Consider the following 26,313-nt stretch of genomic DNA (forward strand, 5'->3'; position numbering starts at 1 on the left):
ATATCTTCTTAGCCAATCGAAAGGCCTCATTTAAGATTAACCAGTTAATTACGCAAAAGTATGGGTTCACCTGTTTGGGGTGTTTGGGGATGGTTATCACTTTTCAGTTGTAGACGTGCGTACGGAAGGTTATCTGAAGCGCCTGCTGGGGACAACTTTCTCTTCTTTTTGCATCGCTTTACGTCCTACACTTTGTGGAAGTTTTGTTTTGCCTTTGGTTTTTGGAGCAATAACATCTCAAAAATTCCCCAATATTTACTTCAAATTCCTATTCCGGTTTGCACCGCCTGTATCATGCAATAGGGTGGATCTAGACGCTAGATCCATACAAATCTAAACCAGGAAGACTTTTAAACCAGTACTTGCGTCCGGCTTAGTCCTCGTTAACTTTAAAATCGTTTGAAAACCGATTCCCATCCCAGCAGTTATCACAAGCCCACGTGACGGCCTTCCCCCTTAGTTTCTGTATACCGATTTGTGCTAACATCTTGTACTAGTAGCATGTAACGTTACAAACGACTTGGTAGGGTCGAGTCCAGGTTTTTAGTACCCACCACGTACGAGCTTTCCCTCCACCCCCGACACCGGCGCACAACAGCGGACCCACACCAGGTTTAAGAAGCCGATACAGCTGCTCCTCGTGAAAACATGGGTGGCTCTGAAAAGAGCCTTTAAATGGTCCACTTAGGAACACAGGCCTTAAGCCCGCTCCCCGCGAATGCGGCGAGCCAGCTGGATGTCCTTGGGCATGATGGTGACGCGCTTGGCGTGGATGGCGCACAGGTTCGTGTCCTCGAACAGCCCCACCAGGTAGGCCTCGCTCGCCTCCTGCAGCGCCATCACGGCCGAGCTCTGGAAGCGCAGGTCCGTCTTGAAGTCCTGCGCGATCTCGCGCACCAGCCGCTGGAACGGCAGCTTGCGGATCAGCAGCTCGGTGGACTTCTGGTAGCGCCGGATCTCGCGCAGGGCCACCGTGCCCGGCCGGTAGCGGTGCGGCTTCTTGACGCCGCCCGTGGCCGGCGCGCTCTTGCGGGCCGCCTTGGTGGCCAGCTGCTTCCGCGGGGCCTTGCCGCCGGTCGACTTGCGGGCGGTCTGCTTCGTGCGGGCCATGATGTCCTTTTAGCTTTACTCAGAAAGTCTTAGGCAGTCTTATTTATAGATCTAGCCTCCCCTTGATTGGGCCAGAAGGGTTAGGACCTTCCAGACTTGCGATTTCATTGGTTAGATTTCAATCCGTTTTTCCTCGGCTAGAAGACTGTAATGCTAATCTCTTTCCCTTATTCACCTTTCCGTACTTTTCTGTAATCCTCAATCACAGATGTTTTTCTTTTTAGACCTTTCCTTTAAAGTGAGGTCACTTTTGTAAGAGCAGGTTTTAAAGTGCTTTTGCAAGCTGGGGATTCAGGTTCCTTCGAAATGAAAGCACGCCTTCCCATGAACTAGGTTTCAGCCTACATTTCCAGGTAAGAGTTGCTGTGACTGCAACAGCGTAGCTAACATTTATTTTGCGCCTCAGCCTGTGCTCAGCGCGTTGGTTGCGTTACAGTACGACAGACTCAACAAAACAATAGGTAGTTGAAAGAACCAAAAACTGAATTTACCTTGACCCAACTTCGGAACTACGCCAAAGCCCTTTGCTGATCACTACCAACTTGCAAGGTAGAGCCTTGAGATTCCGCCTTCCTTTAACCTTTTCGCCTTGGAATGCCGTTGCCTCCCCTCAATGGCCAATTAGGTCCAGGAGAGCAAACCCTTCTAAGTCTGGGAATATGAACACAGAAACGTCACTTTCTCCTTTACAATAGTGAATAGTTTCTAAATAGTCAATTTGCTGGTCGGTCAGATGAAAAGCTAAAATTAAGTTTCAAAGTAAACACATTATTCGTGGGTTACGGAGTTGCTAACATATTTTCTTCAATTGAGTAGTTTCATCGGAAAGTTTCACCTAAAAGTTTCATCCTTTTTATTCTCTGTAGAGAAATTGAAGATCCTCTGCTTTTCAGTTGTTTCATTTGCTATGTAGTATTGCTCGGGAAATTGTATGCCCTGAAACAAGCGGTGTAAGGTTACCGCTTAACATCGTGAATAGTTAATATAAACCTTGTAATCATATGCTTATTCTCTTGAAAAAGCATTGCATCCAAGCCTTTTAATAACTCACATCTGTGAACAAAATCAAGCCCAAAGAAGCTTAAAACTTACTTTATGGTGTCCATATGAATGATCATCTTCCTGCTGAAGGCAAGTCGTTTTGAGGGGATTTCCCGAACACTAAACAGCCTAGAAACTTTGTATCTGCAAGAGTCCCCATGAGCAGCACAATCTTCTTCGCTAGGGAGTCCTAAGACACCTTCTTGCAAAAGGGTAACTCATGTGAACAACTGTTACCCCTTCCTGTGGTTGTTTTGTAATAAGGACTAATATATAGAGAGCACTACTCAGTGTTAAAAATTCTTCTACATACACTACTTTATTTAATCCCAACTCTGTGAAATAGATGTTACTTTCCTCACTTTACAGATAAGGAAACAGAGTCTCAGAGAAATTATGGCTTGTCCCAGACAAGTAACAAAGCCTGCGTAATATTCTAAAGCAAAAGAATGAAATTATAACGGATTTCCAGTCTCATCAGCCTTGGGGTACATTTTAAAGTAATGAAGAATTTTCCCATCATGCCATTAAATGACTCAATGTTTCTCAAACTTCTCCACTGAACTATTCCCATTAGAAGAGGAAACGGGGGGGGGGGGGGGGGCCGGGGGGGCTCTTGGATGACAGCCCAAAGCAGCCCATGCAAGTGTCAACGTTCCTTTGCAGTGTTCTTTTTTTTTTTTAATCTAGGCACTCCTGGCCCTGGTATTCATTTAAATAAGAAAAAGATTTCCAAGCAGTTGTTGGGGAGGAAAATCTTTGCCCTATGCCTCAAGGTTTTGTTGATGGTCTATGAATTAAATTGACATGAGACAGATAAACAGGAGACAATCATATAAGAATATGAGGCCCCCAGGCAGTTGAGGCTTACATGCCATCCATAGCTAACAAGGGGGTAGAGGTCTGGGACTGTAAGGGAAGGAAGATAATTACAAGAAGATGAAAATGAGTGAATGTTTGGTAAACAAAAGTTTGCTGGGACATATAGGAACAATGGAGCATAGAAAGGAATTTTAGCGAATAGATTTTGCTAAATTCCTCCCTTTCTGTTATACCAAGTTCATATTATACCTGTTCATATTATACAGTAGTTCTGTATGGTGATAGCTCCCTTCCTAGATCACGTCCTCCATCTAAATTTTCCTAAGCAGTTGGGAGAGAGGCAAAAAGAAAAACTTCTCGAGTCTTCTGCTTCTTAAAAATAAATGCACATCCCAAAGAAACATGTTTCAGGGTTGCAAAATTTTGCTCCCCTACAATGTATATTCAGATAGAGTCCAACAGCGATGGGATGTATTTTATCTCTGTGGTACAGAGAATAAAATGCCAAGTCTTCCTCTGGCGATTCTCAGAATAGAACAATCTGTTATTTATAGCTGCCAAGGGTAGATGCCCCCAAGATGGGCCACTTTGGCATGAAGATGATTTCAAGTTAAAAAGTGATCAAAACCCAGCAGATTCAGGAAAAGCTCTTTACCTTCCCCACAACTATCTGAAAAGGATTTATTTAAGAGAAAGAAATATTTTAATTTTAAAATATGTTTATTTTTGAGAGGGAGAAAGGGGGCAGGGGCAGAAAAAGGAGAGAGAATCTAAGCCGTTAGTGCAGGGCCTGACACAGGACTTGAACTCACAGATCCTGAGATCATGCCCCAAGCTGAAGTCGGAGGCTTAACCACCTGACCCACCCAGACTCCCCTGAGAAGAATCTAGATGGAAGATCTACTCCAGGACAAGAGCTATCATCATAGAGGGGCGCCTGGGTGGCTTAGTCGGTTAAGCGTCTGACTTTCGCTTAGGTCATGATCTCGCGGTTCGTGGGTTCGGGCCCTGCGTCGGGCTCTGTGCTGACTGCCAGCTCAGAGCCTGGAGCCTGTTTCAGATTCTGTGTCTCCCTCTCTCTCTGACCCTCCCCTGCTCACGCTGTCTCTCTCTCTCTCCTAGAAATAAATAAAAATATTAAAAAAAAAAAAGAGCTATCATCATAGATAACTACATTATACTACGGACTTAGTAAGGTAGACCCAGGAGGAACCTAGCAAGAGCTGTTGGATCAGTCTTGAATGTCACATTGTTCCTGAGTGGCCCAGCAAAATTTGTTTACCAAAGGTGGACTCTTTTTCATCTCACTGTGAATTGCATTTCCTTCTTTTAAAGTCCCAAACCCCTCCCCCTTCTCTTTAGTTCAGGGCGACATATATATTTCATCTTAGCTGTCTTTGGAATTTCCATGTCCGTGTGGCTTCCCTGTACATACAAAATTAAATTTTATTTTCTCCTGTTAATCTGTCTCCTGTCAGAGTAGAAGGTAGGTCTGGGTACAAGGACCTTGAAGGGGACAGGAAATTCTTGCTCCCCAACACTTGGAAGTCCCCCAAACAACAGAATTCAGATCCACTGTTGTTTGATTCCACCTAGTCTCCACATTGGACAATGGAGAGATTCCAGTGAGTGTTCTCGGTTCACAACTCCATCAGAAGTTCATCGCCACGCAGAAGAGCCTGGGCTTTGCTGCAGCTGTGGGAACGGGGGTTCTTCTTCTCCTACTGATATCTCTGAAGTTTCATTCACCAGAAATAATAAGAATCTGCAGTTTCCAGAGTGAGCTCTGAAGTTTCATTATGTAGTACTGAGAAAGAGGGGAAATAGCGTAAGAAACTTAAAGTTTGCCACCAGAGAGGGACCTGGGGTCTCAGTCATTTAAGTGTCTGACTTCGGCTCAGGTTATGATCTCACAGTTCGAGGGTTCGCACCCCGTGTCAGACTCTGTGCTGACAGCTCAGAGCCTGGAGCCTGCTTTGGAGTCTGTGTCTCCCTCTCTCTTTGCCCCTCCCCCGCTTGTGTGTGCTCACGCTCTCTCTCTCAAAAATAAAAATAAATGAAATTTGCCACAGGAGATAAACATGTAAAAGAAAAACATAACGTTTTGTGTGTGCCTCTGTTTGCTTTTATTTTTTTTAATGTTTTTTATTTATTTATTTATTTCTAGGAGAGAGAGAGAGAGAGACAGCGTGAGCAGGGCAGGGTCAGAGAGAGAGGGAACGACAGACTCTGAAACAGGCTCCAAGATCTGAGCTGGCAGTCAGCATAAAGCCCGACGCGGGGCTTGAACCCACGAACCGCGAGATCATGACCTAAGCTTAAGTCGGACGCTTAACCGACTAAGCCACCCAGGCGCCCCTGTGTTTGCTTTTAATACAAAAGTAATGGACTAAATTAAAATGTTTCAAGAAAACAGTTTGTGTTTAGTCTTTGACTGCAAGCGCCCCCAGGGGTTGAAGTACCCTCAGGATGAGACTGAATCTTTGGTTTGTGGACTGGGCAGCCTGTGTGCCTGATTTCCTTTCATCTTTTTTAAAAGTTTTTATTTAATTTTATTTATTTATTTTGAAAGCGAGCACAAGTGGGTGAGGGGCAGAGAGAGAGGGGGACGGAGGATCCAAAGCAGGCTCTGCACTGACACACTGACAGCAGAGAGCCCAACAAGGGGCTCGAACCCACAAACCACCAGATCTACCACCTGAGCCAAAGTTGGACACTCAACCACCCAGGCGCCCCTCGTTTTTATTTTCTAATTTTAAGCCCAGTGGAGTTAACATACAATGTTATATTAGCTTCTGGTACACAGTACTGTGATTCTACACTTCTGTATATCACTCAGTGCTCATCACAATAAGTATACTCAGTCCCCATTGCCTGTCTCACCCTCCCTCACCCACCTCCCCTCTGGTAACCACAGTATGTTCTATAGGTCAGGGTCTGTTTTTGGTTTGTCTCTCTCTCTTTTTTTTCTCTTTGTACAGTTTTTTAAAGTTTATTTTGAGAGAGAGAGTGGTGTATGTGTTTTCGAGTGTGCAGGAGAGTGGGCAAGGGGCAGAGAGAAAGAGAGAGAGAGGGAGAGAGAGAGAGAATCACAACCAGGCCCCACACCAGCAGCATGGGGTCCAATTGGAGGCTCAAACTCACGAACAGTGAGACCACGCACGACCTGAGCCGAAACCAAGAGTCGGCGCTTCCCTATCTGAGCCACCCAGGTACACCTCTCTGCGCATTTGCTCTGTTTCCTAAATTCCACATATGAGTGAAATGATTTTCTTTCATCTTAAGAGGCCAATACCCAGGACCAAATCCAGAAGTCATGGGATTTTTAGCTCCTTTCCTTACCCCATTCTGAGATAAACTCATTCCCTAAACACCTTGCTCATTGGATAAAACCTTCCCCTTTTTACCTTAACACTCCTGCTTATAATACAGTGAAGGGCAGCATAGGGGAGGAAAAAGTTTTTCTCAGTTCTCTTGGGGTCCCCGGCTGGGTCTGAAAATCAAACCAACAAAGACAGAATAACGGAAGAGCACACAGCTTTACTTAATGTAGGTTTTATGGGACACAGGAGCCCTCACAAGGAAACGAAGACCCAAAGAAACAGATCTGAGGTGTGATGAAGTGCGGGCACTCGTGTAGAATAGAGTAGGTTAAAGAGTGTGAGATCATTTAATAAACCAGGGGAAGCAGCGAGGCCTGTTTGTTAAGATTCTTCTGTACGTCCCTTTGTCTTTAAAGATAAAGATGCTCCTTTGCTCCTTATCTATCCCTCTAATCATATAGAGAAGGCACAAGAGGCTTTTTATGACTCGTTTCAGGGAAGGAGGCTTGGGGAGAGGGTCAGAGTGACCTTCCTACTTATGTCCTTTTCTCAAAATTTCTCCAACCTAGGGGCGCCTGGGTGGCTTAGTCGGTTAAGCGTCCGACTTTCGCTTAGGTCATGATCTCACGGTTCGTGGGTTCAGGCCCCGCGTCGGGCTCTGTGCTGACTGCCAGCTCAGAGCCTGGAGCCTGTTTCGGTCTGTGACTCCCTCTCTGTCTGACCCTCCCCTGCTCACGCTGTCTCTCTCTCTCTCTCCTAGAAATAAATAAAACATTTAAAAAAAAAAAAAATTTCTCCAACCTAAAACATTCAATATCTTAACATGCCATGTTTGGGGGCAGCATGTCCCGAACCCCATCAGTGACAGAATAGGCCGCCCCTAAATTATGCCGCTTCGGCATAAGGATTATTTTGAGCCAAAAGTACTTGAAAAACAGCAGGTGCGAGAAGTGTGCTCTGACCTCCATTTCCTTCTTGAAAACAGGAGATAACCCCCCACCCCCATGGAAGATGTCTCCCTCCACCCAGAGGAAAACAACATTGTTTTCACCAAGGACAGGCAGCTGATGCCAAGGGAAATCTGTAGAAACCTTGTTACGCTGACCCTTATCTTTCCTCTTTTTCCACCATGAACCGCCCTGGCTGAAGCCCTTCCATCTTGTGACATTTTCACAATTTACTACTCTCGGTCCAATTCAGTATATAAGTCGTCAACTCTAACTGCTTCTCTGGGTCTTCGTTTCCTTGTGAGGGCTCGCAGGTCACATGAAACTTCCAGTAAATATATTTGTATGTTCATCTGTCTTGTGCCAACTTAAGTATCAGGCCCAGCCAGAAACTCTAAGAGGGAAGAGGTAAATTTTGCCTCCTCTACACAAGATTTCAGTTTGCAGGAGTTCAGAACATACCACTTTGGGATACAAATTATTTTTGAGCTGAAGTTACTTGGGAAACAACAGATAGAGGAGGGCTCTCTGACCCTGCCCCCCCCCCCCTTTTTACCTAGAAACAGCTCATAAAATTTCCCATGAGAAAGGTACCAGGAGGAGAACATTCTTATCACCAGAGACCGGGAGTCAATGCCGAAATGGATCTGTACAAACAAATAACCCTTGGGGCGCCTGGGTGGCTTAGTCGGTTAAGCGACCGACTTTCGCTTAGGTCATGATCTCGCGGTTCGTGGGTTCGAGCCCCGCGTCGGGCTCTGTGCTGACTGCCAGCTCAGAGCCTGGAGCCTGTTTCAGTCTGTGACTCCCTCTCTCTCTGACCCTCCCCTGCTCATGCTGTCTCTCTCTCTCTCTCCTAGAAATAAATAAAAAAAACATAAAAAAAAACACAAAAAAACAAATAACCCTTCACTTCCATTAGTTTCCGCCATCTATGTCCCGGTCACTGTGCCACAACTTCCTGTCTCCAGCCCAAGCCTCCAGTCTTGTCATAGTCCCAGAATTTATTGTTCCTTGTTTTCAAAAGTATATCTAACCTTCTGGGCCTAACAGCCTTTTCAGGTCTTCACTTTTCCTTCTGACGACTCCTGTGTCCACATAAAAATATTAAAATTTGTATTTTTTTTTTCTTTTTGGTCAGTCTTACATAAGCTTAATTCCTGGGTCCAGCCATAGGCTCTAAGAGGGCGAAGGAAGCTTATACAACCTCTGGCTTATTCCCAGTGGAAAACTGTAGGCTCAAGTAACATGTTCGCAGTGTTTTAGAGTGATACAGATGAAAAATATTTTTATTCCATTAACCAGTCTCATGAGATTTAAGCTACATAGTGCAAGGATTTTAAAGGTTAGTTATTTATTTTCAATAGAAATGACTTGTTTTTTAAATTTAAAAAAAAATTTTCTTACATGTTTGATTTTATATTTGAGAGAGAGAGAAAGCATGAGCAGGGGAGGGACAGAGAGATGGAGAAAGAATCTGAAGCTCCGGGATCCGAGCTGTCGGCACAGAGCCCAATGCCAGGCAGGAACTCATGAACGATGCATGAGATCATGACCTGAGCCCAAGTGGGTTGCTTAACAGACTGAGCCACACAGGTACCCCTGTTCTGTTGTGTTTTTTTTTTTTTAAATGTTCAGGCTGCAGATGTTAGCATGACACTCTTTGATTTATGGGGAAAATCAGAACAGAATGCTCACAACTCAACTAATATACAGCCTGTCTGGGGGGGGGAAAGAGGAAAAAGGGCTATTTTAAAAATGTATCTTCTTTCTCAACATTTCTTTCATTTAATTTTTGTAACCAACATCTATTGTGAATCCCAGGGTGCTGGTTTAGGCAAGGGATGCCTGGTGGAACCATTCAATGAGCAGAGAACAAAGTTTACGGCTGGGGAAGAAGGAGTATGAATTCCCTGACGCCCATTAGAGTCATACCCTGGAGCTTTGTAGTTTAATTATTTTGAGATTTCCAAGTTTAAAATTACTAAAGAACAACCAGGAGGAGCTATATGCCTTGAGCCTGGAAGTCTGGATAAAAATATAGGAACTGGATTGAATAGCATATAGAAGATAACTGGAGCCGGAAGAGAGATGAAATCGGGCATGTAAGATTTCTTAAGATAGGGGCGCCTGGGGGCTCAGTCAGCAAAGCATCCAACTCTTCATGTTGGCTCAGGCCATGATATCCAGATTGGTGAGATGGAGGCCCCACCTCCGGCTCTGCGCTGGCAGCGCTGAGCCTGCTTGGGATTGTCTCTCTCTGGCTCTCTGCCCATGTCTTACTGGGACATGCGCGCTCTCTCTCTCAAAATAAAGTGAAAAAATAAAAATAAAAAAAAATTCTTAAGATAAGAAACACTCCTCAAGCGGGGGGGATTCTTTCTGATGCAGAAACCACATCTTCTGGTGGATTCTCCGACAGAAGGCCTTGGTAAAGGAGCGAACATGCCTTCAGTAAAGGACCCCTGTCAATTTCATAGGGCAGTTTCCGGTAATGACTTTCAAAAAGGAAATCTTCCCCCCCACATAAAACCCAATTCAGCAAACTTTGCGGGCTCTTCAATGGGGACACAATTTGGTCACTGGTTTCTGGCTGAAAGCAAGGGCTGATGATTTCAAAGAATCTGTACAAAGGTACAGAATATCCTTCAGTCTTCTTTGTATATATTGCTTCTTTCAGCAGACATTCGGATGACAATGCATTGGACTGACTTCCTTACGGCTTGCAAATATTCTAAACCCAATTATCATTGGATCTGACCTCTCCTGGGTGAGGTGAAATTCCACAGCCCAATACAACAAGAGACTAGACTCCAAAATTATGGCGATCTCCCTCTTCCCCCCTCCACACACAGCCCAGGTGCGGCTGCTCTTGACTTCGCCTTTCAGGTCAGCCAAACGATCTCAACTGCTTTTGTTGCCTTTTTATGTAACCATGCTTCTTCGGAAGCCTGTGACCCTCCAGTCGGGATCAGACCCGGCACTGACCCCGTCTTCTCCTTCCAGTCTCTGGACTCCATTTGGTCTTTCTCTGGTCTTTTCACGCCAGAAAGACCTTTCCCCTGAGCCTAGATTTTAAGCCCTGGGGGAATCCACAATCGGAGTGAGACTGAGGCGAAAACGCCTGAGGCATCGCATTCGGATCTGAATTATCCCGGGGACTACGGCCGAGAGATTGTTGTTAAGAGTCCCATTTCCATTAGAGGGAGCCGTGCAGCTCGAGGAAGACCCAGTAGAGAAGTAGCAGAAATGACGCAACGAGGAGCGGGCGGGGACCATTTAGGGCGGGCTTCCCGCCCGGAGCCTTCTGTTCTCAATCTGGTCCGCTCCTCTGGTATATTAGGGGAAAAGCTGCTCTGCCTTTAGCAAAGATTGGGTCTTCAGCTCATTCTCGCCATGTCGGGAAGAGGAAAGGGCGGCAAGGGCTTAGGTAAGGGTGGCGCCAAACGACACCGCAAGGTCTTGAGGGACAACATCCAAGGGATCACTAAGCCAGCGATCCGGCGCCTGGCCCGGCGTGGAGGAGTCAAGCGGATCTCCGGCCTCATCTACGAGGAGACCCGGGGTGTGCTGAAGGTTTTCCTGGAAAACGTCATTCGGGATGCGGTCACCTACACCGAGCACGCCAAGCGCAAGACGGTCACCGCCATGGATGTAGTGTACGCCCTCAAGCGACAGGGACGCACCCTGTATGGCTTCGGAGGCTAAGCTACCGCTTTGGCTCCACATTCATATGCCAACGGCCCTTTTTAGGGCCACCCATCCAGTCCTCGGAAGAGCTGGGCACTTGGATAGAACTTAAGTAACTGCTTTTGGGAGTTGGACTTGAGTCGGGTTTTAAGTTTATGGCAGGCAGAGGTTCCTGCAGTGTTAACAGCCCTAAAGCCCGTAGTCCTTTACTAAAAACTGCCTTTCTTGTGTTCGCTTCCGTTTTTTGGTTAGTTTTAATGGGTCTTGTATTCCAGATCTAAGCTAGTTGGTTTTGGGGTGCGCGGTCTTGTGATCAGTGAGTTGGGCTGTGGGAGGGAAGAACGAGCCACGTCTAGTTCACTACATTTCGCTTATGGCAAAGCGGAAGGTACTCACTGGCTTGCAATCCAGAGGTGTCTGTTATGCCCCCCGATGGTGTTGGGCCTTTAAAGTTTAAACATCCAACTTCGGCTCAGGTCGTGATCTCACAGTTTCTGGGTTCCAGCCCCATGTCCGGCTCTGGGCTGACAGCTCAGAGCCTGTCGCCTGTCTTCGGATTCTGTACCTCCCTCTCTCTCTGACCCTCTGCTCACTCTACCTCTTAAAAAATTGTCTTGATTTGGATTAAAATGGGGTAGGTCCACATCACTTTTCCTTAAGCCTAATTGTAGTTTTGCCTCAGTTATATTTGCAAGTACAAGTTTTGTCAGCATTATAGGCTTACAATTTTACAGGTAAATTTGGTTATGTATGTGGTTGAGAGGAAATCCTATCCGCTCCCCAAAGATAGGCCAGCTCTTGCTTTCTTGGTCTCCACACTTGGCTGCCCTCATTAGGGTCAAACGCTTGAAGATGAACCATGTTTAAAACGGAGATGCCGCCGGAAAACCAAACGATGCAAAACTTGCCCCCTACGAGCTTATCAGGATGGGGAAGAAAAATAATACAGAAAATACATATATGGCAGAATAGCGCATGGCAGTACACATTTAGTGTGATGAGAAACGTAGACAATAATTACTATGGAAGTTACTGGTTGCTGGGAAATGGAAAATTTTGGCTGTGGAGGTGGGGCTTGTGACAGGCTTTGAAGAAAGCAGAATGCTTGGCATCCTATGGAGATACACAGTATGGGGAGGGGGGGAGGGGGGGAGGGAGGCAAGGAAAACATTTGTGAAGATGCCCAGGTGAGAAGTAAATAAGAGGAGTCAGTGTTCAAGATGCTTTTATTTTCCTTTTAAAGTCTCATCTAGGGGCACCTGGTTGGTTCAGTCGGTTGGGCGTCCAACTTGGGCTCAGGTCATGATCTCACAGTCCATGGGTTCAAGCCCCAAGTTGGGCTCTGTGCTGATAGCTCCAGAGCCAGCTTTGGATTCTGTGTCCTTCTCTGTCTCTGCCCTCCCCCGTTCACACTCTGTCTCTCCAAATGAAGATATTAAAAAAAATTTTTAGGTCTCATCTGCAACTGATAGGATTTCTATTTCAAGTATCACTGTACTTTTTTTTAATGTTAAGGGCAGTGAGGATTGAATATATCTGATCATAACTAAGATACTCCAGAGAAGCAGATCCCAAAAGTTTGAAGAGAACTCAAAAGAATAATGGAAGGGAGGAGGGGGAAAAAAAATACATGTCTATCATCTAAAGTAGTGTTTTTCAAAGTGTCTGAAATTTGGAACATCAAATCACCTGGGAACTTGTTAGGAATGCAAAATCTTGGCTCTACTCCAGACCTATTGAGTGAGAAATTGCTAGGGTAAGATTTAGTAATTTGTGGGGGTTAAAAAAATGTTTTTTAATGTTTATTCATTTTTTGAGAGACAGAGAGAAACAGAGCATGAGCAGGGGAGGGCAGAGAGAGGGGGAGACACAGAATCCAAAACAGGCTCCAGGCTCTGAGCTGTTGGCACAGAGCCCGATGCGGAGCTGGAACCCACAAACTGTGAGATCATGACCTGAGCCGAAGTCAGGTGCTCAACCGACTGAGCTCCCAGAAACCCCTAGCAATTTGTGTTTTAACAACTCGTTCAGGTGATTACGATACCCAGTTTGAGAAGCATTGATCTACATAACAGTTTCTTTAAATGAAACTAAAGTAGTTAAATCTGAATATTGGCCTAATTTGTTAGGGCGGAGCCTGCTTGGGATCCTCTCTCTCTCTCTCTCTTTCTGCCCCTCTCCCCTGCTCATGCTCTCTCAAAAATAAATAAATAAACAAATTTAAAGACACATCCATTAAATGAAAAACTGTGCGTCTTTTAATAACAATGAGGCAGACTGATACAGAAGTTTAGAGTTTCTATAGAATGAGAGATTAGGACAAACACCAAATATATATTTTTTATTATACATCACAATACCACAGCTAAGCATACCCTAAAGGGCTGACTCTTGGAGACCCTTGAGACCAGGCAGGGGAGATTAGACTCAATGGATTAAAGCTTGCAGATCCGTGTTGATTCCGAGCAAGCTGAGGGTGAACTGTTGAGTGCAAGCTGGATCACAGGAGGCTGTTGTAAGCTATGGAGAGCCCTGACCAAGAATGGTGGCAGCAGAATTGGGGAAGATCAGAAAAAGAGACAGTGAAGGCAGGAGGCATGAAAGCCCCTAGTTCCCCTAAATTTGAAGTGGGCGTTTGGGTTAAATTTATAGACACTTCTGATTTGAATTTTTAAGTAAAAGAATGCGTAACACTTCCCATCTATTGACTACCTACCATGTACCATTTCACATCTTTAGAACAACCTCGCAAGGCCAATAATATCTTTATTTTTCAACGTAAGAAACTGATGTGTAAGCAGCTTGCAAAACCTGGCATTCTCTGATACATTCTGGTGCTCCTGAATCTTACTGCAACTTTCAAATCACAAATAATATGAGGATCTTTAAATAGATTTGCCATATTGATTTAACGAACCCGTTCAATGTGGATGATGGAAAGGACCCCATCTGGTCTAATTTTCTCATTATATTTTCCCTCTGGTTTTGGGACAAAACTTTGCGCCAGCTTCCATTTCCCACCAGATCCCTCTTGGGGTTCATGTTCCTAAGAGGCCTGACCTTGGGGCCATCTCTTTATAAGCTCTCCCCCGGGACTCCCAAGTGCTTCTCTAGCTCCTAAGGGCAGATAGGAGAATCCAGCTGGGTCTGGAGCTACCTCCAGATCTACATTTCTAGCTGCCTGAAGGACACGGCCCCTTGTCACTGCCTGGTGACAGCAGTGACCCTGCGCAGCTTGAAGTGAAGCCCTCAGGCGCACCCCCTCCCAGGCTGCCTGTTACTGTGAAAATGGCAGGATCTTTCTAGCCACTCAGGCAGGCGGTTCTCGAGGTATCTTTGATTACTTTTTGCCACAACCACCTCCTCTGTCCCTTCCCCCACCCGGGCTCAGGCAATCTGCTACATTCAAAGACATTGAAACTTTCCCTCTGCTCCATTACTGTGGCTGGTTCCCTTGTTCTTGCCTCCAGCACCTCTCACCAGCTGGGTCCCTGCGGCCTGTGACCTGGCTGCTTCACACCCTCCTCTCCTGACTCAACTGTGTATCTTCACTATGAATGTATTTATTTATTGGGGAGGTGGGAGGGGTAGAGAAAGAGGGAGAGGGAAGGGCGCCTGGGTGGCTTAGTCGGTTAAGCGTCCGACTTTCGCTTGGGTCATGATCTCACGGTTCATGGGTTCGAGTCCCACGTCGGGCTCTGTGCTGACTGCCGGCTCAGAGCCTGGAGCCTGTTTCGGAGTCTGTGACTCTCTCTCTGACCCTCCCCTGCTCACGCTCTCTCTCTCTCCCTCCTAGAAATAAAAAAAAAAAAAGAAAGAAAGAGGGAGAGGGAACCCCAAACAGGCTCTGCATTGTCCACACGGAGCTCTCATGTCCCAGGGATGCTGGGATCACAGGTAAACAAAATAACAATTTTTCATTTGAGTTGGTGGTTTTACTTAGTTCTCCATAATTTCCTCTATCGCAAGTGGTTTTCAGTTGCAGGTTATAACCCGTTAGCGGGTGGTAAAGTCATTTTATTTTTATTTACTTTTAAATTTTTTTTTATTTTTGAGAGAGAGAGAGTGTGTGTGAGCGGGGCAGGGGCAGAGATCGAGGGAGACAGAATCCGAAGCAGGTTCCAGACTGAGCTGACAGCACAGAGCCCAACACGGGGCTCGAACTCATGAACCAAGAGATCATGACCTGAACCAAAGTCGGATGCTTCAACCGACTGAGCCACCAAGGCGTTCCATGATAAAGCCAACTTGGAAAACAGGAACCGGTATCTTTTATTAATGAAGCCGAATGAGACTGAAAATATCAAGGTGCATCCCGTGGGGGGAAAATGCTTTGGCACAACCGGTTTTGATTTTTAGATGAGAGTGAATAGGAAGTAGGTAGTATTGTAAAATTACATCTTACTGCAGTTTGAAGTCCGCAGAAATCAGAGCTGCTGATACAGTGATTGTGTATCTCTGTTAGTATTGGATGTATTGCTTTTTTCTTTTGAAGCAATGAGTCTAATACAGAAAGAAAAGCAAAATACAAGACTCAAGTTCAAGACTATCTTCTGGCTGGGTGACCCACATTCCCAGGTGTGTTTCCCTCACCAGGTTTTGTTTCCTCAACTATTCAACAGGAATTAAAAAAAAAAAAAAAAAAAAAAAAAGCCCTTCCTCTCTCCCAGGGTTATTGTGAAACTGAGTGAGAGGAGGGGTGGTAAAACATCAGCTAGAAGCCATCTAGGAACCTGGGTATTATTACCGCCTGGGCCACACAGTCTAGAGGCTGGTCATATATTTAAGATTATTCATCAACTTTTATGTTTTACGGCAGAGCTGTAACTTGGACTTACATCGATTCATATTAATGTCACTAATATTTACATTGTCAACGTTAATGAGACTATGAATACTGATTTATGACCACATGTAAGGCTCTGTTCCAAGCATTTAGTGTGGACTGTATGGTTTCTTTTCACCCTCGTAACATTCCTGAAGTGGGTGCAATTATGATCCTGCTTTACAGACGAGGAAATGGAGATCCCAGTCTTTTCTCTTTGGAGCCTCTCCCTGGATAGGGGCCAGGATCCCTGGTCCTTCCACAAAGGCCTCAGGCCTCAGCCCTAGTTCGTAGCAGCAAGGACCCTAGACTTCGTTTTCTATCCCTTCTCTGCCCTCCTCTGGCCACCTCTGCTGTGCACACTCTACTCTCTCTGCTCTGCTCCATTCCCCCATTCCCCCATCACATCTCAAACAAATCCTACCAGCAGGGCTAAAACTGATGTCTTTAGGGAACTAAAGACATTCCGCTCCAGACCATCTGCTTTCAGGAACAGGTTAGGGGTGCCGGTGGGGGTGTGGCTCAGTGAACTCTGCGCCGTTACTATCACAGGACCAGGTTTTCCACACGCCCCGCCCACGAGCAGTTTCCTGCTCCCCTGTTCCAAGACACCCCCCACCCCCACCTCCGTCCACGAGGACCCTGGAAGTTCTTTGCAGAGGTCCAGTTCAGACCTGCTCTTGACCTGTCATTGCAAGGACCTCAAGAGCTGGGGCCTCTTGATCCCCATTCTCTCCTGTAAGGCAAGTGTCAATGGGCAGGTAGTGTAGGTCCCTCGCCAAACATTTCCTCACTACCTGTGGCTTCCAGGCGCTGCTCAAGGCTGAGGCCTCAGGGATGAACGAGAGAGAAAACAACACGATCTTCACCCTGAGGAACGCTGCTGGCCTCATGCCGAGGGTAGCATATAGGAAGAGGTATAAGGAAGGGATGCAAGAGGGAGATGCAGGGAGGAGGGCCCAAAGAGATGAGAGCAAAGAGGAGAGGGGAAGGGGAGGCTACATAGGGCTTGGTCTTCTGGACCAGACACAGTGCCGGGTTCCTAATAGGAATTGTCACTTTTAATATTTCCCAGAACACTAGTAGCAAGATGCTATTGCCCCTTTTACAAATGGAACGTGTGGGGCCTTTGGAGATTTACTTACTGGCCTCTGCAGTCACATAACTGTTAGAGGGGCAAGGCCATCAAATTTGGGCATGTCTCACGGCAGAGTCCCTACTAGTTATTAACCTCCATCGCTCTGAACTACCATGCAGAAGAAGGTGGACTTTAACCTGAAGCGAATGGGAAGGAGGTGGAAAAAAATAAAGCACGAGAGTGAGAGGCTCAAGAAAATGCTCTTTAAAAAAGACAGCTGTCACACAGCATGGAAGCCTCGTGGCAGGGCAGCGAGTCTAGACTGAACACTTAATCCTCCAGAGCCAGGTGGGTGGGGGGCTCAAGTCTACAAAGGGATCAGTATGGATAGAGAAAGGGTGATGGAATTCCAAGTCAGAAAGCAGACTTGATAACATTTGGTGACTCATGACATTTGGACACAGGACAAGAAGAAGGAGCGTCTGCCCTGAACAGACTAGGGGATGGAGGTATCTTTCAGGAAGACGCGGAATACGGAAGGGGAAAAATAGCTTTGGGAAGCAAGATGATGCACTTTTGGAAATAAGCTGAATTCGAAGCGCCTATCTAGAAGGAACTAGCCACCGGGCAGTTAGAAATATTGGTGTAGAGCTCAGGACGCGGGACTCAGCAGAAGATACGAACTTGCGAGCACTTGAGGGAGGCCAGAGAAAGGGCAAGCAGGAAATCCATGATCTCGTTTGAGCTGCAGGGGGGAAAAAAGCCAAGGCCAGCATGGATGACATTGGGAATATTTTGGTGGGCCTGGCGGAGAAAGAGGAGGGCATGAGAAGGTTAAGATGCAGATGTGGAGGATGATAAGGAAGACCGGGAGAGGGGGTGAACCCAGAGGCCAACGCCTCTTCCTGGAAGCCAGGGCAGTGTCAACACCCTCTCTATCCATGCACCCCCCACCCCCTGCTACCCTAAGGCATTTTTAAATCTGAACAAAAACTGTTTTTCACATCTTAAAAAACCCAGGTTCAGGGTAGACTTTTCCTGCTCCAAGCTAGCCATGTAGAAGCTAATTATTACAGGCAGAGCCTTTATTTACCTTGTCCTCAACTATCTTTTAACTCTCACCCAAAAGTAGAAATCGATTTAAGTACAGAAATGCTTATAAGCGAACCCTTACATTTTAAACTGTTATCTTCTATTGATGTCCCCGGTTTGCGCGATCCTCCTAACAGAACGAGTGGAAAGATGGCTAGGAGGGTAGGCTGAACAATGCCACTAAATTTCCCTTTGGGGTTCAGACAGGGAGACTTCCTGAGGCTAGAGGTGCTCAGGCTGCGAAATGAAAGCAATGTGATATTGAGGCAACCACAGGATGTGGAGGACTGAGCGTTTAAGCACCATCACAGGTTCGAGGGCCTGTGCAGCCCCTCCAGGGCCTGAGAGCCTCGGGTTGTACCCCAGAAGCCCTCTCTGTACGTAGAGACCTCTTCCACAATCAAAACCCGGACCTGCTGTTGTGTAGGAGCGCTGACAGAGGCTTGAGTGACACAGACAAGGAAGGCCTTTCCTCGGAGGGGCTCGCCTTTGACAGGAACCCAGTTAAGACCAAGCAGGGAAGTGAGGGGCCAGGCCCTAACTCCCCAGTGCTCTTCCTCCTCTGCTTTGCTCTCTTCCTTCCACACCCTGCCACCGAGGCGTCTGGGGAACCAGCACCCCACGGGTGTGGCGGGGGGAGCAAAGTGGGTAGAAACGCGAGGAGAGGGGCGGAGGCAGATCACGGCCATCCCCTTACCCCCGCATGCGTGCCCAGGCTGCCCTCACATCTCAGGGCCACGGGCAGGTCTCGGGCATCTTTGGTATTTTAGGCTGGTTGGTATCTTGCTTTTGGAGCTGATGCAGTAGCAGCTCAGGGCGTGGGATCCCGAGGAGGAGGGGCCCGGGCACGGACACACCTGCTTAGCCACGGATGGCTCTGCCGCTCTGGACTCTATTCTCCCTTTGAGGATTCAGGCTGCGCTTTTGGAAACCAAACGGACGAGATGCCGGGTGCAAAGGTGTCAGCCCCGCAGAGCTGCGAGTCACTGCTGCTTCTGCTTATGGCTAAGTCACAGGGGACCCCATCACGTATGTAGGTAGGTGGGAGCAGGGATTGGGGCCCTGGGCACAGACCACAGAGCCTGTATGGATTTCCTAGGGCTGCCCTCACCAAACACCAGACTGCGGGGCTTACACAGAAACATATCTACTCCCAGTTCTAGAGGCTAGAAGTCCAAGATCAAGGGGCTCTTGGGGAGCTCAGTTGGTTAAGTGCCAGACTTTGGCTCAGGTCATAATCTCACTGCTTGTGGGTTCCAGGTCCCCGTCGGGCTCCGTGCTGTATGGAGGCTGCTAGAGATGCTCCCCCACCCCCTGCTGGTCCTTATCTTTCTCAAATTAAGTCAATAAAAGCTTAAAAATTTTTTTATAAAGAAGTCCAAGATGAAGATATCATCAGATTTGGTTTCCTCGGAGGTCTCTCCTTGGGCTGCAGATGGCGCCTTCTCACGTGTCCTCTCCTGGTCGCCCCCTGGTGTTGACTGTGTCCCTGTCTCCTCTTATAAGAACACTACTCATATAGGATTAGGGCACATCCTAATGACGTTTTATTTTTTTTAATTTTTAAAGAATTTAAAAAATGTTTTTATTTATTTCTGAGAGAGAGACAGTGTGAGCAGGGGAGGGTCAGAGAGAGAGGGAGACACAGAATCCGAAACAGACTCCGGGCTCTGAGTTGGCTGTCAGCACAGAGCCCGACGCGGGGCTCGAACCCACAAACTGCGAGATCATGTCAGCTTTCCAAGGTCCTGCCCCCTCTTCTAGATAAACACACTCATTTCTAAGACCCAAGAGGCGTTAAGATGTCCATTTCATCTGGTGTAAGAGTCGCCCCTTCGAGAGAAACTCAAGTCTCCGCCCACCGCAGATTGTGAGCACCGCACGGACGCGGGCAAGGAGGGGAAGCGAGTAGGGCGCTCCTCCTTCCCTTGGTTCCAGCCGCCCGAGAGCTTGAACTAGTGAGCGCCCCGCGCTGGATAACTCAAGTATCTGCACAAAACTCCTCAAACTCCCTGCGTGTGAGGTTGTCCTCCTGAAGAATCGCGTCCTGCTGTGGACGGGAGCCGGGAACGATACGGACCAGGCAGAGCTCCCGGGGAGTGGCCTTGGGTGAAGGAGGCCCTTGAAGCGGGGTCCGTCTACCTCCCCGCCGCCGCTGTTATGGCGAAAGCCATCGGACTGTCAGAGTTGAATGCTGGGCCACACGAGCCAGACCCTCTGTCCTATTCCTGCCAGGAGCCGCCCGTACTGAATTCCTTAAGGTTCCTGGGAATTAGAAAAAGAAAAGGTGGGGACAAGGAGAGGGGGCAGGCAAGATTGGGGTTGAGGACAGCGAGAATGTCAAAAGCGGCAGACATCTGGCCAAATCACTCGAGCGAACAAGGGAGTTTTGACAAACCGGGTGGAAAGGGGACTAACGGCAACGTTAAATGTCCCGCTCCCAGGGAAGCCTGGGCGTTACGGACACCCGAGTGCAGGTAGAGGTCGGGGATCCCGAAAATGACCTGACAGACAGCCTGCGTTGCGGAGGCGGCGGATTCCCGCCCCCTAGCCGGAGCGCCTCGCCAATTGATGCCACTTCCGGCGGGGCTGGGAAGGGCGCGGGCGCAGGAGGATCAGCGCGCGGATCCCCACTACTGAAAAAGCCAACCTCGGTGCACCCGAGACCTGTAGACTCGGCACCTGGTCTCGCGACCTACCTTGCAGGGAGGTCTGGCCCTTACCCTAGCCTAGTACCCACCCTCACGATGCTGATCCCAGGCTACGGGATGCGGGGAGCACGGAAGCTTCGGACAAGCGGCACAGCTGCTTTCAGGTGCCGTCGTGGGTGGCTCTGAAAAGAGCCTTTGGTTAGGATGGAACCTCGAGCCGAGCGCGCACTTAAGCCCGCTCCCCGCGGATGCGGCGAGCCAGCTGGATGTCCTTGGGCATGATGGTGACGCGCTTGGCGTGGATGGCGCACAGGTTCGTGTCCTCGAACAGCCCCACCAGGTAGGCCTCGCTCGCCTCCTGCAGCGCCATCACGGCCGAGCTCTGGAAGCGCAGGTCCGTCTTGAAGTCCTGCGCGATCTCGCGCACCAGCCGCTGGAACGGCAGCTTGCGGATAAGCAGCTCGGTGGACTTCTGGTAGCGACGGATCTCGCGCAGGGCCACCGTGCCAGGCCGGTAGCGGTGCGGCTTCTTGACGCCGCCCGTGGCCGGCGCGCTCTTGCGGGCCGCCTTGGTGGCCAGCTGCTTACGCGGGGCCTTGCCGCCGGTCGACTTGCGGGCGGTCTGCTTCGTGCGGGCCATTGCCAACCAAGACAAGAGCGTCCGAGCGCGGCAGCGGCGGCAGCGGGAGGAACGGGTCTCGGCCCGCCGCGGCAGCCTTTATAGCCACCGTCTTATTCCGGTTGGGCGGGGCGATAATTGAAAGTCCCGCGCTGCCTGACCATTGGCCGTGACGTCACCTCCTGGCATCACTCATTGGTGCGGGCAAATCCTCCCTGCCCCGCCCACCCGCCTCGCTTTCTCCTTTCCAGTTGGCTGAGTCTTTCCCTACCGTGTTTTTCCTTTCTTTTCCGCGGGCGAGCGGGGGCGGAGGGGGAAAAGGGGGTCATTTTCGACCGCGACTGTGTCTGCATTTTTCTTCCCAGGCCTTCAACACTTCGCTCCCTTAGAACGTGATACGCTGTTCAGTCCCTCGCTGTCTCCCCTACTCCACTTCAATCTTCCTTTTGCTCCCTGCTCCTCAAAGCGCCTCGTTTCCGAAGAGCCCCTTCGTTGGTCCAGTGGATCTTTTTTCCCGGCCTTGGTCGGCCTTCCCCCCCCCCCCCCCCTCGCCTCCACAGCGCGAGATCCCAACCGGGAAACTTAACTGGGGACATATACTTCTGCCGCGAAGGCGGCTCCTAACTTTTAAAACAGCCGACTCCAACTAAGCCAAGGTCAGGGGCCGCCATACTCCCGAATACTGCCAGCTCCCCTGCCGACTGGGGGTGCACGTGCGTTGGGCTAAGGCCTCGCCCACTGTGGGAGTCGCGGACTTGGCACCTACTTCTCACAAGAGTCAGGGGGCGGCCCGACAGTAGTGGGTGGCAACCCACGCCCCACCTCCCGGCCTCCGGGCTCGGCCGACTACTGGTTAAGGTGCAAAGCAAAACACCGACTACTGTTCACAACTCTTTACTTGAAAGGGTGGGTGGCTCTTAAAAGAGCCTTTGATTCACGGGCGCCCCTTCGCGACCAGGGCTGGCGGAGCTGCGGACACCGGCCTCACTTGCCCTTGGCCTTGTGGTGGCTTTCCGTCTTCTTGGGCAGCAACACGGCCTGGATGTTGGGCAGCACGCCGCCTTGGGCGATGGTGACTTTGCCCAGCAGCTTGTTCAGTTCCTCGTCGTTGCGGATGGCCAGCTGCAGGTGGCGGGGGATGATGCGCGTCTTCTTGTTGTCTCGCGCCGCGTTGCCCGCCAGCTCCAGGATCTCGGCCGTCAGGTACTCCAGCACGGCCGCCATGTACACCGGCGCGCCGGCCCCCACCCGCTCGGCGTAGTTGCCCTTGCGCAGCAGGCGGTGCACTCGGCCCACCGGGAACTGCAGGCCGGCGCGGGACGAGCGCGACTTGGCCTTGGCGCGGGCCTTGCCTCCTTGATTGCCACGACCAGACATGACAACAACGCACAAACAAAAACGCCCCGTTAGCAACCGAAGAAATAGCGACAAACGGCTCGGCTTCAGCCCTTTATAGGCAGAACCCGGATTGTCTACGGAGCACTTTGATTGGCTAAGGCAGAGCTTTGTTCCGACGACCAATAGGCTGGCTCAGCATGAATCCACTCATTTCCATAATCTCGTCCCCCTCGCGGCAGCGGCGCGGAAAGCTCGCGAACCACGGCGCTGCGTAGCCACAGTCTTCGTTGGTCTAGGGCCTCTATTAGTGCTGAGCCGCTTCCGGTAGCTTTGGCACCGGCGTCCGGCGTCTTGCGCTTCCCGCGATGCCCGAGCCGGCAAAATCCGCTCCTGCGTCCAAGAAGGGCTCGAAGAAGGCGGTTGCCAAAGCCCAGAAGAAGGACGGCAAGAAGCGCAAGCGCGGCCGCAAGGAGAGTTACTCCATCTACGTGTACACGGTGCTCAAGCAGGTGCACCCCGACACCGGCATCTCGTCCAAGGCCATGGGCATCATGAACTCGTTCGTCAGCGACATCTTCGAGCGCATCGCCGGCGAGGCCTCCCGCCTGGCGCATTACAACAAGCGCTCCACCGTCACGTCCCGGGAGATCCAGACGGCCGTGCGCCTGCTGCTGCCCGGCGAGCTGGCCAAGCACGCCGTGTCCGAGGGCACCAAGGCCGTCACCAAGTATACCAGCTCCAAGTGAGTCCCTGCAGGGACAGGGCGCTCGCACGGGTTGCCGGCCGCTGGACTCCAAAGGCTCTGTTCAGAGCCACCCACCTTCTCGGTGAAAGAAGCTGTTTATTGCTGTATTATGGGTTCTAGTTTGTCCTTTGGGTTTTTCTTGTAGTGCAGTGAATCACTCTCGTTAAGCACAAATATGGTTTATTTTCTTTTTTAGTTGGGCCACAGAATAGTTCATGCCTGGTTAGGTTGGTGAAGAACGTAGTGGGGGATAGGTATGCTGTGGCTTGTAGAGGAGTGTCCTTGACACTGGCTTTGGCTTTGTTGCGTACAGATGAACGCGTGCGTTGCTAAGTTGTTAACGTTGAGAATAGTTTTGGTTTTTAGTAACTTGCTAATGAGAATAAGGAAATTGTTGGGATAAGAAAGGTGCAATCTTCTCTCGTTCCCAGTTGGTAAAACGGTGGTGGTACTTAAATCTTAACATTATGTGCCTCCCAGTTGTGAAGTACTAAGGGATAACTTATTTTTGGTTCCGACAAATTCGTCACCTTGGTATCCCTGATTCACAAGCATCTGCTTTTTTTATTTTTATTTTTTCATTTACGTGAAGATTCCTCAATTAGGAAAATTGACACGGATTAGGTACCTAGTAGTTAACCCTTAATGCTGGTGCAAATCTGCAAAACCTGCCTAATATATGGTCACGGGGAAAAATATTAGAAAAGCTTGTCCAATTTAAAGGCTATTTCCACACAATGGGTGCAATACATGCGTAATTTCTGAAGCAGGAAAGAACGTAAAATGCTAGACAAGTGGAAAGCCCCAATATGGCTAGGAAAGTCAAAAGGAGTTTAATTGGCTTGAGAGTTTGTTCTCAGTGTTCTTGGAACTCTTGGATTGTTTTAGGCAAGGATCTGCACAACACACCTCATTAGCCTTATAGATACTCGGAGTATTGCCAATGCCCCCTCCATAAAGAGAGCCTTCTTGTTATTCATACTTTCAGATCTTATATTCTAATAAAATTTTGCCTGCTGCTCCTTTAAGAAGAAAAAATTACTCTGGTTGCTTAGGGGATCTAAATTCTAGGTTGTCCATAGTAGAAACAAGAAAACCAATGAAGAGGCTCGATAGCAGTGTTGTGCAGGAAAGCATGATTAAAAGTCTGGTCTCCAGGTGAGTAGTTAGTTGTCAGTATTACCTGAGAATCGATTAAAAATGAAAATTTCAGGCCCCAATACTCTGTGTTAACAGATCCTGTGGGTGATTCTGATGGTTGCTAAAGTGCAAGAACCACTGGGAGTCTAGACCTGTTGTGATACAGTGATAATAATGATGACGGTTGAGTATGTTGGAATTGGGATTCTATTTTGGAGGTAAAATTGATAGGCTTTGGTGAGGAATGAGATTTGGTTAAGAGTTGGGGCGCCTGAGTGGCTCAGTGGGTTGAACTTCCAACTTCGGCTCAGGTCATGATCTCATGTTTTGTGGGTTCCAGCCGCCGTGCTCTGTGCTAACAGCTCTGAGCCTGGAGCCTGCTTCAGATTCTGTGTTCCCTCTCTCTCTGCCCCTCTCCCATTCATCCTCTGTCTCTCAAAATAAACAAAAAAATATAAAGATTTAGTTAAGAGCAATCCCCCTAAGTTTTTTATTTGAATCACTGGTGCTGTTAATTAGGATTAATACGGGTTTGGGGGCACTGAAGAATGATCCAGAGTCCTGATTTAAATTTGAGAAGCTTTTTCATATTCAGGTGGATATATGGAGTCGGCACTTTGAGAGTGCATGTAGGACTCCAGGAAAAGAACACAAACAGAGGAGAGAGGACAAGGGACTGTCACCTGAAAGTATTCTTCCAGATTATTTTTCCTTATTTTTCCTTAATATATTCTTCAAATGCTATTTCTTATGTGTTTGTTATCAAATACAACTTAGTAGCTGATAGTCCTATAATATATATTACTGACTGTAGCATTTCTATTTCTTTTTCTGTTTTTTAATAACATCTTAATCTTTTTTTAATTTTTTAATGTTTATTTTTGAGACACACACACACACACACACACACACACACACACACCCCACCCCACCCCCAAGAGGGGGAGAGGCAGAGAGAGAGAGGGAACACAGAATCTGAAGCCGGCTCCAGACTGAGCTGTCAGCACAGAGCCCAACGTGGGGCTCGAACTCACAAACCGTGAGATCATGACCTGAGCCAAAATCCAACGCTTAACCCACTGAGCCATCCATGTGCCCACGTCCTGATTTTCATTAAGGAATCCACCTAACCCCTTAAGTGTGTCTCAGGTTTGACCGTCCATTGGAATCACCTGGAGAACTTTAAAAACTGATGCTTGGATGACAGCCCCAGAAATTCTGACCCAAGTGGTTTGGGATCTAAGAGACTGCACCTGGATTGATGTTTAAAAAGCACTCCAGGTGACTCTAATAGGCAGGCAAATTTGAGAACCCCTGTCCCATGTGTTTCCCAGAAAACTGGTCTTACAGGGTTGGCCTGATTGCTTGAAGTGTAATCCCAGCCCCCTTTGAGCATTGATTAGTTTAGGAACCTAGATGGATCCCATTAGCACAAACATTTCAGAAATTGAAGTAACTGAGTAAGGAAACGTAGATTGCTTTTATCTTTTGGGAAAGAAGTTTCTTTGCCTTGAAGAACAAAGGAGAATGGAGTGCTCTGGGGTGTGAAGGCAAAGAATTGTAGACAACACTTGATGAAGGTACATCTCCAGGGGAGAATCAGAGTTCTGAGCCACTCATGGAATTCAGCCAACCTCGGAGCCCTGCTGTACCTCGGGACATCCAGTTAAGCCCATTTGCCTGACATATTTTTATTTAAACTAGTTTGAATCTTGAAATATTTGAGAAATAATAACACATGATTTCCCAGCATAAAAGATAATAGCTGGCCTTTTGTCCTGGAAGGTCTCAAAGAGGCCAAATAGGGTAGATAAAAAAATGGAGGGGTTCCAACTGCATATTTAGAGTAAGTCTCCCAAGTGTTAAAAATCAGTATTTGACCAGAGTCAGTG

At 48.2% G+C, this 26,313-nt stretch overlaps 4 protein-coding genes across 4 annotated transcripts; 2 read left to right on the plus strand and 2 right to left on the minus strand.

Annotated features, from left to right (window-relative positions):
- Positions 1 to 12: 12 nt before the first annotated feature.
- LOC120241229 (histone H3-like centromeric protein CSE4) lies at positions 13 to 21,219 on the minus strand. The gene is made up of 2 exons (XM_039246230.1): positions 20,815 to 21,219; positions 13 to 1,116 (listed from the first exon to the last, which is right to left on the minus strand). The coding sequence occupies exons 1-2, from the start codon at positions 21,217 to 21,219 to the stop codon at positions 700 to 702; spliced, it is 822 nt and encodes a 273-aa protein (XP_039102161.1). The 3' UTR covers positions 13 to 699.
- Positions 10,567 to 11,171, plus strand: LOC120241215 (histone H4). The gene has a single exon (XM_039246211.1). It carries the CDS (start codon positions 10,640 to 10,642, stop codon positions 10,949 to 10,951), a length of 312 nt encoding a protein of 103 aa, XP_039102142.1. The 5' UTR covers positions 10,567 to 10,639; the 3' UTR covers positions 10,952 to 11,171.
- An 889-nt stretch (positions 21,220 to 22,108) lies between the features above and the next one.
- On the minus strand, positions 22,109 to 22,638 carry LOC120241211 (histone H2A type 2-A). Its single transcript, XM_039246207.1, has one exon. It carries the CDS (start codon positions 22,573 to 22,575, stop codon positions 22,183 to 22,185), a length of 393 nt encoding a protein of 130 aa, XP_039102138.1. The 5' UTR covers positions 22,576 to 22,638; the 3' UTR covers positions 22,109 to 22,182.
- A 263-nt stretch (positions 22,639 to 22,901) lies between these two features.
- On the plus strand, positions 22,902 to 23,357 carry LOC120241214 (histone H2B type 2-E-like). The gene has a single exon (XM_039246210.1). It carries the CDS (start codon positions 22,902 to 22,904, stop codon positions 23,280 to 23,282), a length of 381 nt encoding a protein of 126 aa, XP_039102141.1. The 3' UTR covers positions 23,283 to 23,357.
- The last annotated feature ends 2,956 nt before the right edge of the window (positions 23,358 to 26,313 follow it).

This window comes from Hyaena hyaena, unplaced genomic scaffold, assembly GCF_003009895.1.
Source record: "Hyaena hyaena isolate Hyena2069 unplaced genomic scaffold, ASM300989v1 scaffold_284, whole genome shotgun sequence".
In the NCBI taxonomy this organism is placed as follows: Eukaryota; Metazoa; Chordata; class Mammalia; order Carnivora; family Hyaenidae; genus Hyaena; species Hyaena hyaena.

What these genes read in the sequence shown, in the direction of transcription:
- LOC120241215 (XM_039246211.1), top strand. Translation starts at nt 10,640, where the DNA reads ATGTCGGGAAGAGGAAAGGGCGGCAAGGGCTTAGGTAAGGGTGGCGCC.
- LOC120241229 (XM_039246230.1), bottom strand. Translation starts at nt 21,219, where the DNA reads ATGGCCCGCACGAAGCAGACCGCCCGCAAGTCGACCGGCGGCAAGGCC. An exon ending in GCCGCATCCGCGGGGAGCGG is followed by an intron (nt 1,117 to 20,814) that starts GCTTAAGTGCGC and finishes TAAAGCTAAAAG; the next exon opens with GACATCATGGCCCGCACGAA.
- LOC120241211 (XM_039246207.1), bottom strand. Translation starts at nt 22,575, where the DNA reads ATGTCTGGTCGTGGCAATCAAGGAGGCAAGGCCCGCGCCAAGGCCAAG.
- LOC120241214 (XM_039246210.1), top strand. Translation starts at nt 22,902, where the DNA reads ATGCCCGAGCCGGCAAAATCCGCTCCTGCGTCCAAGAAGGGCTCGAAG.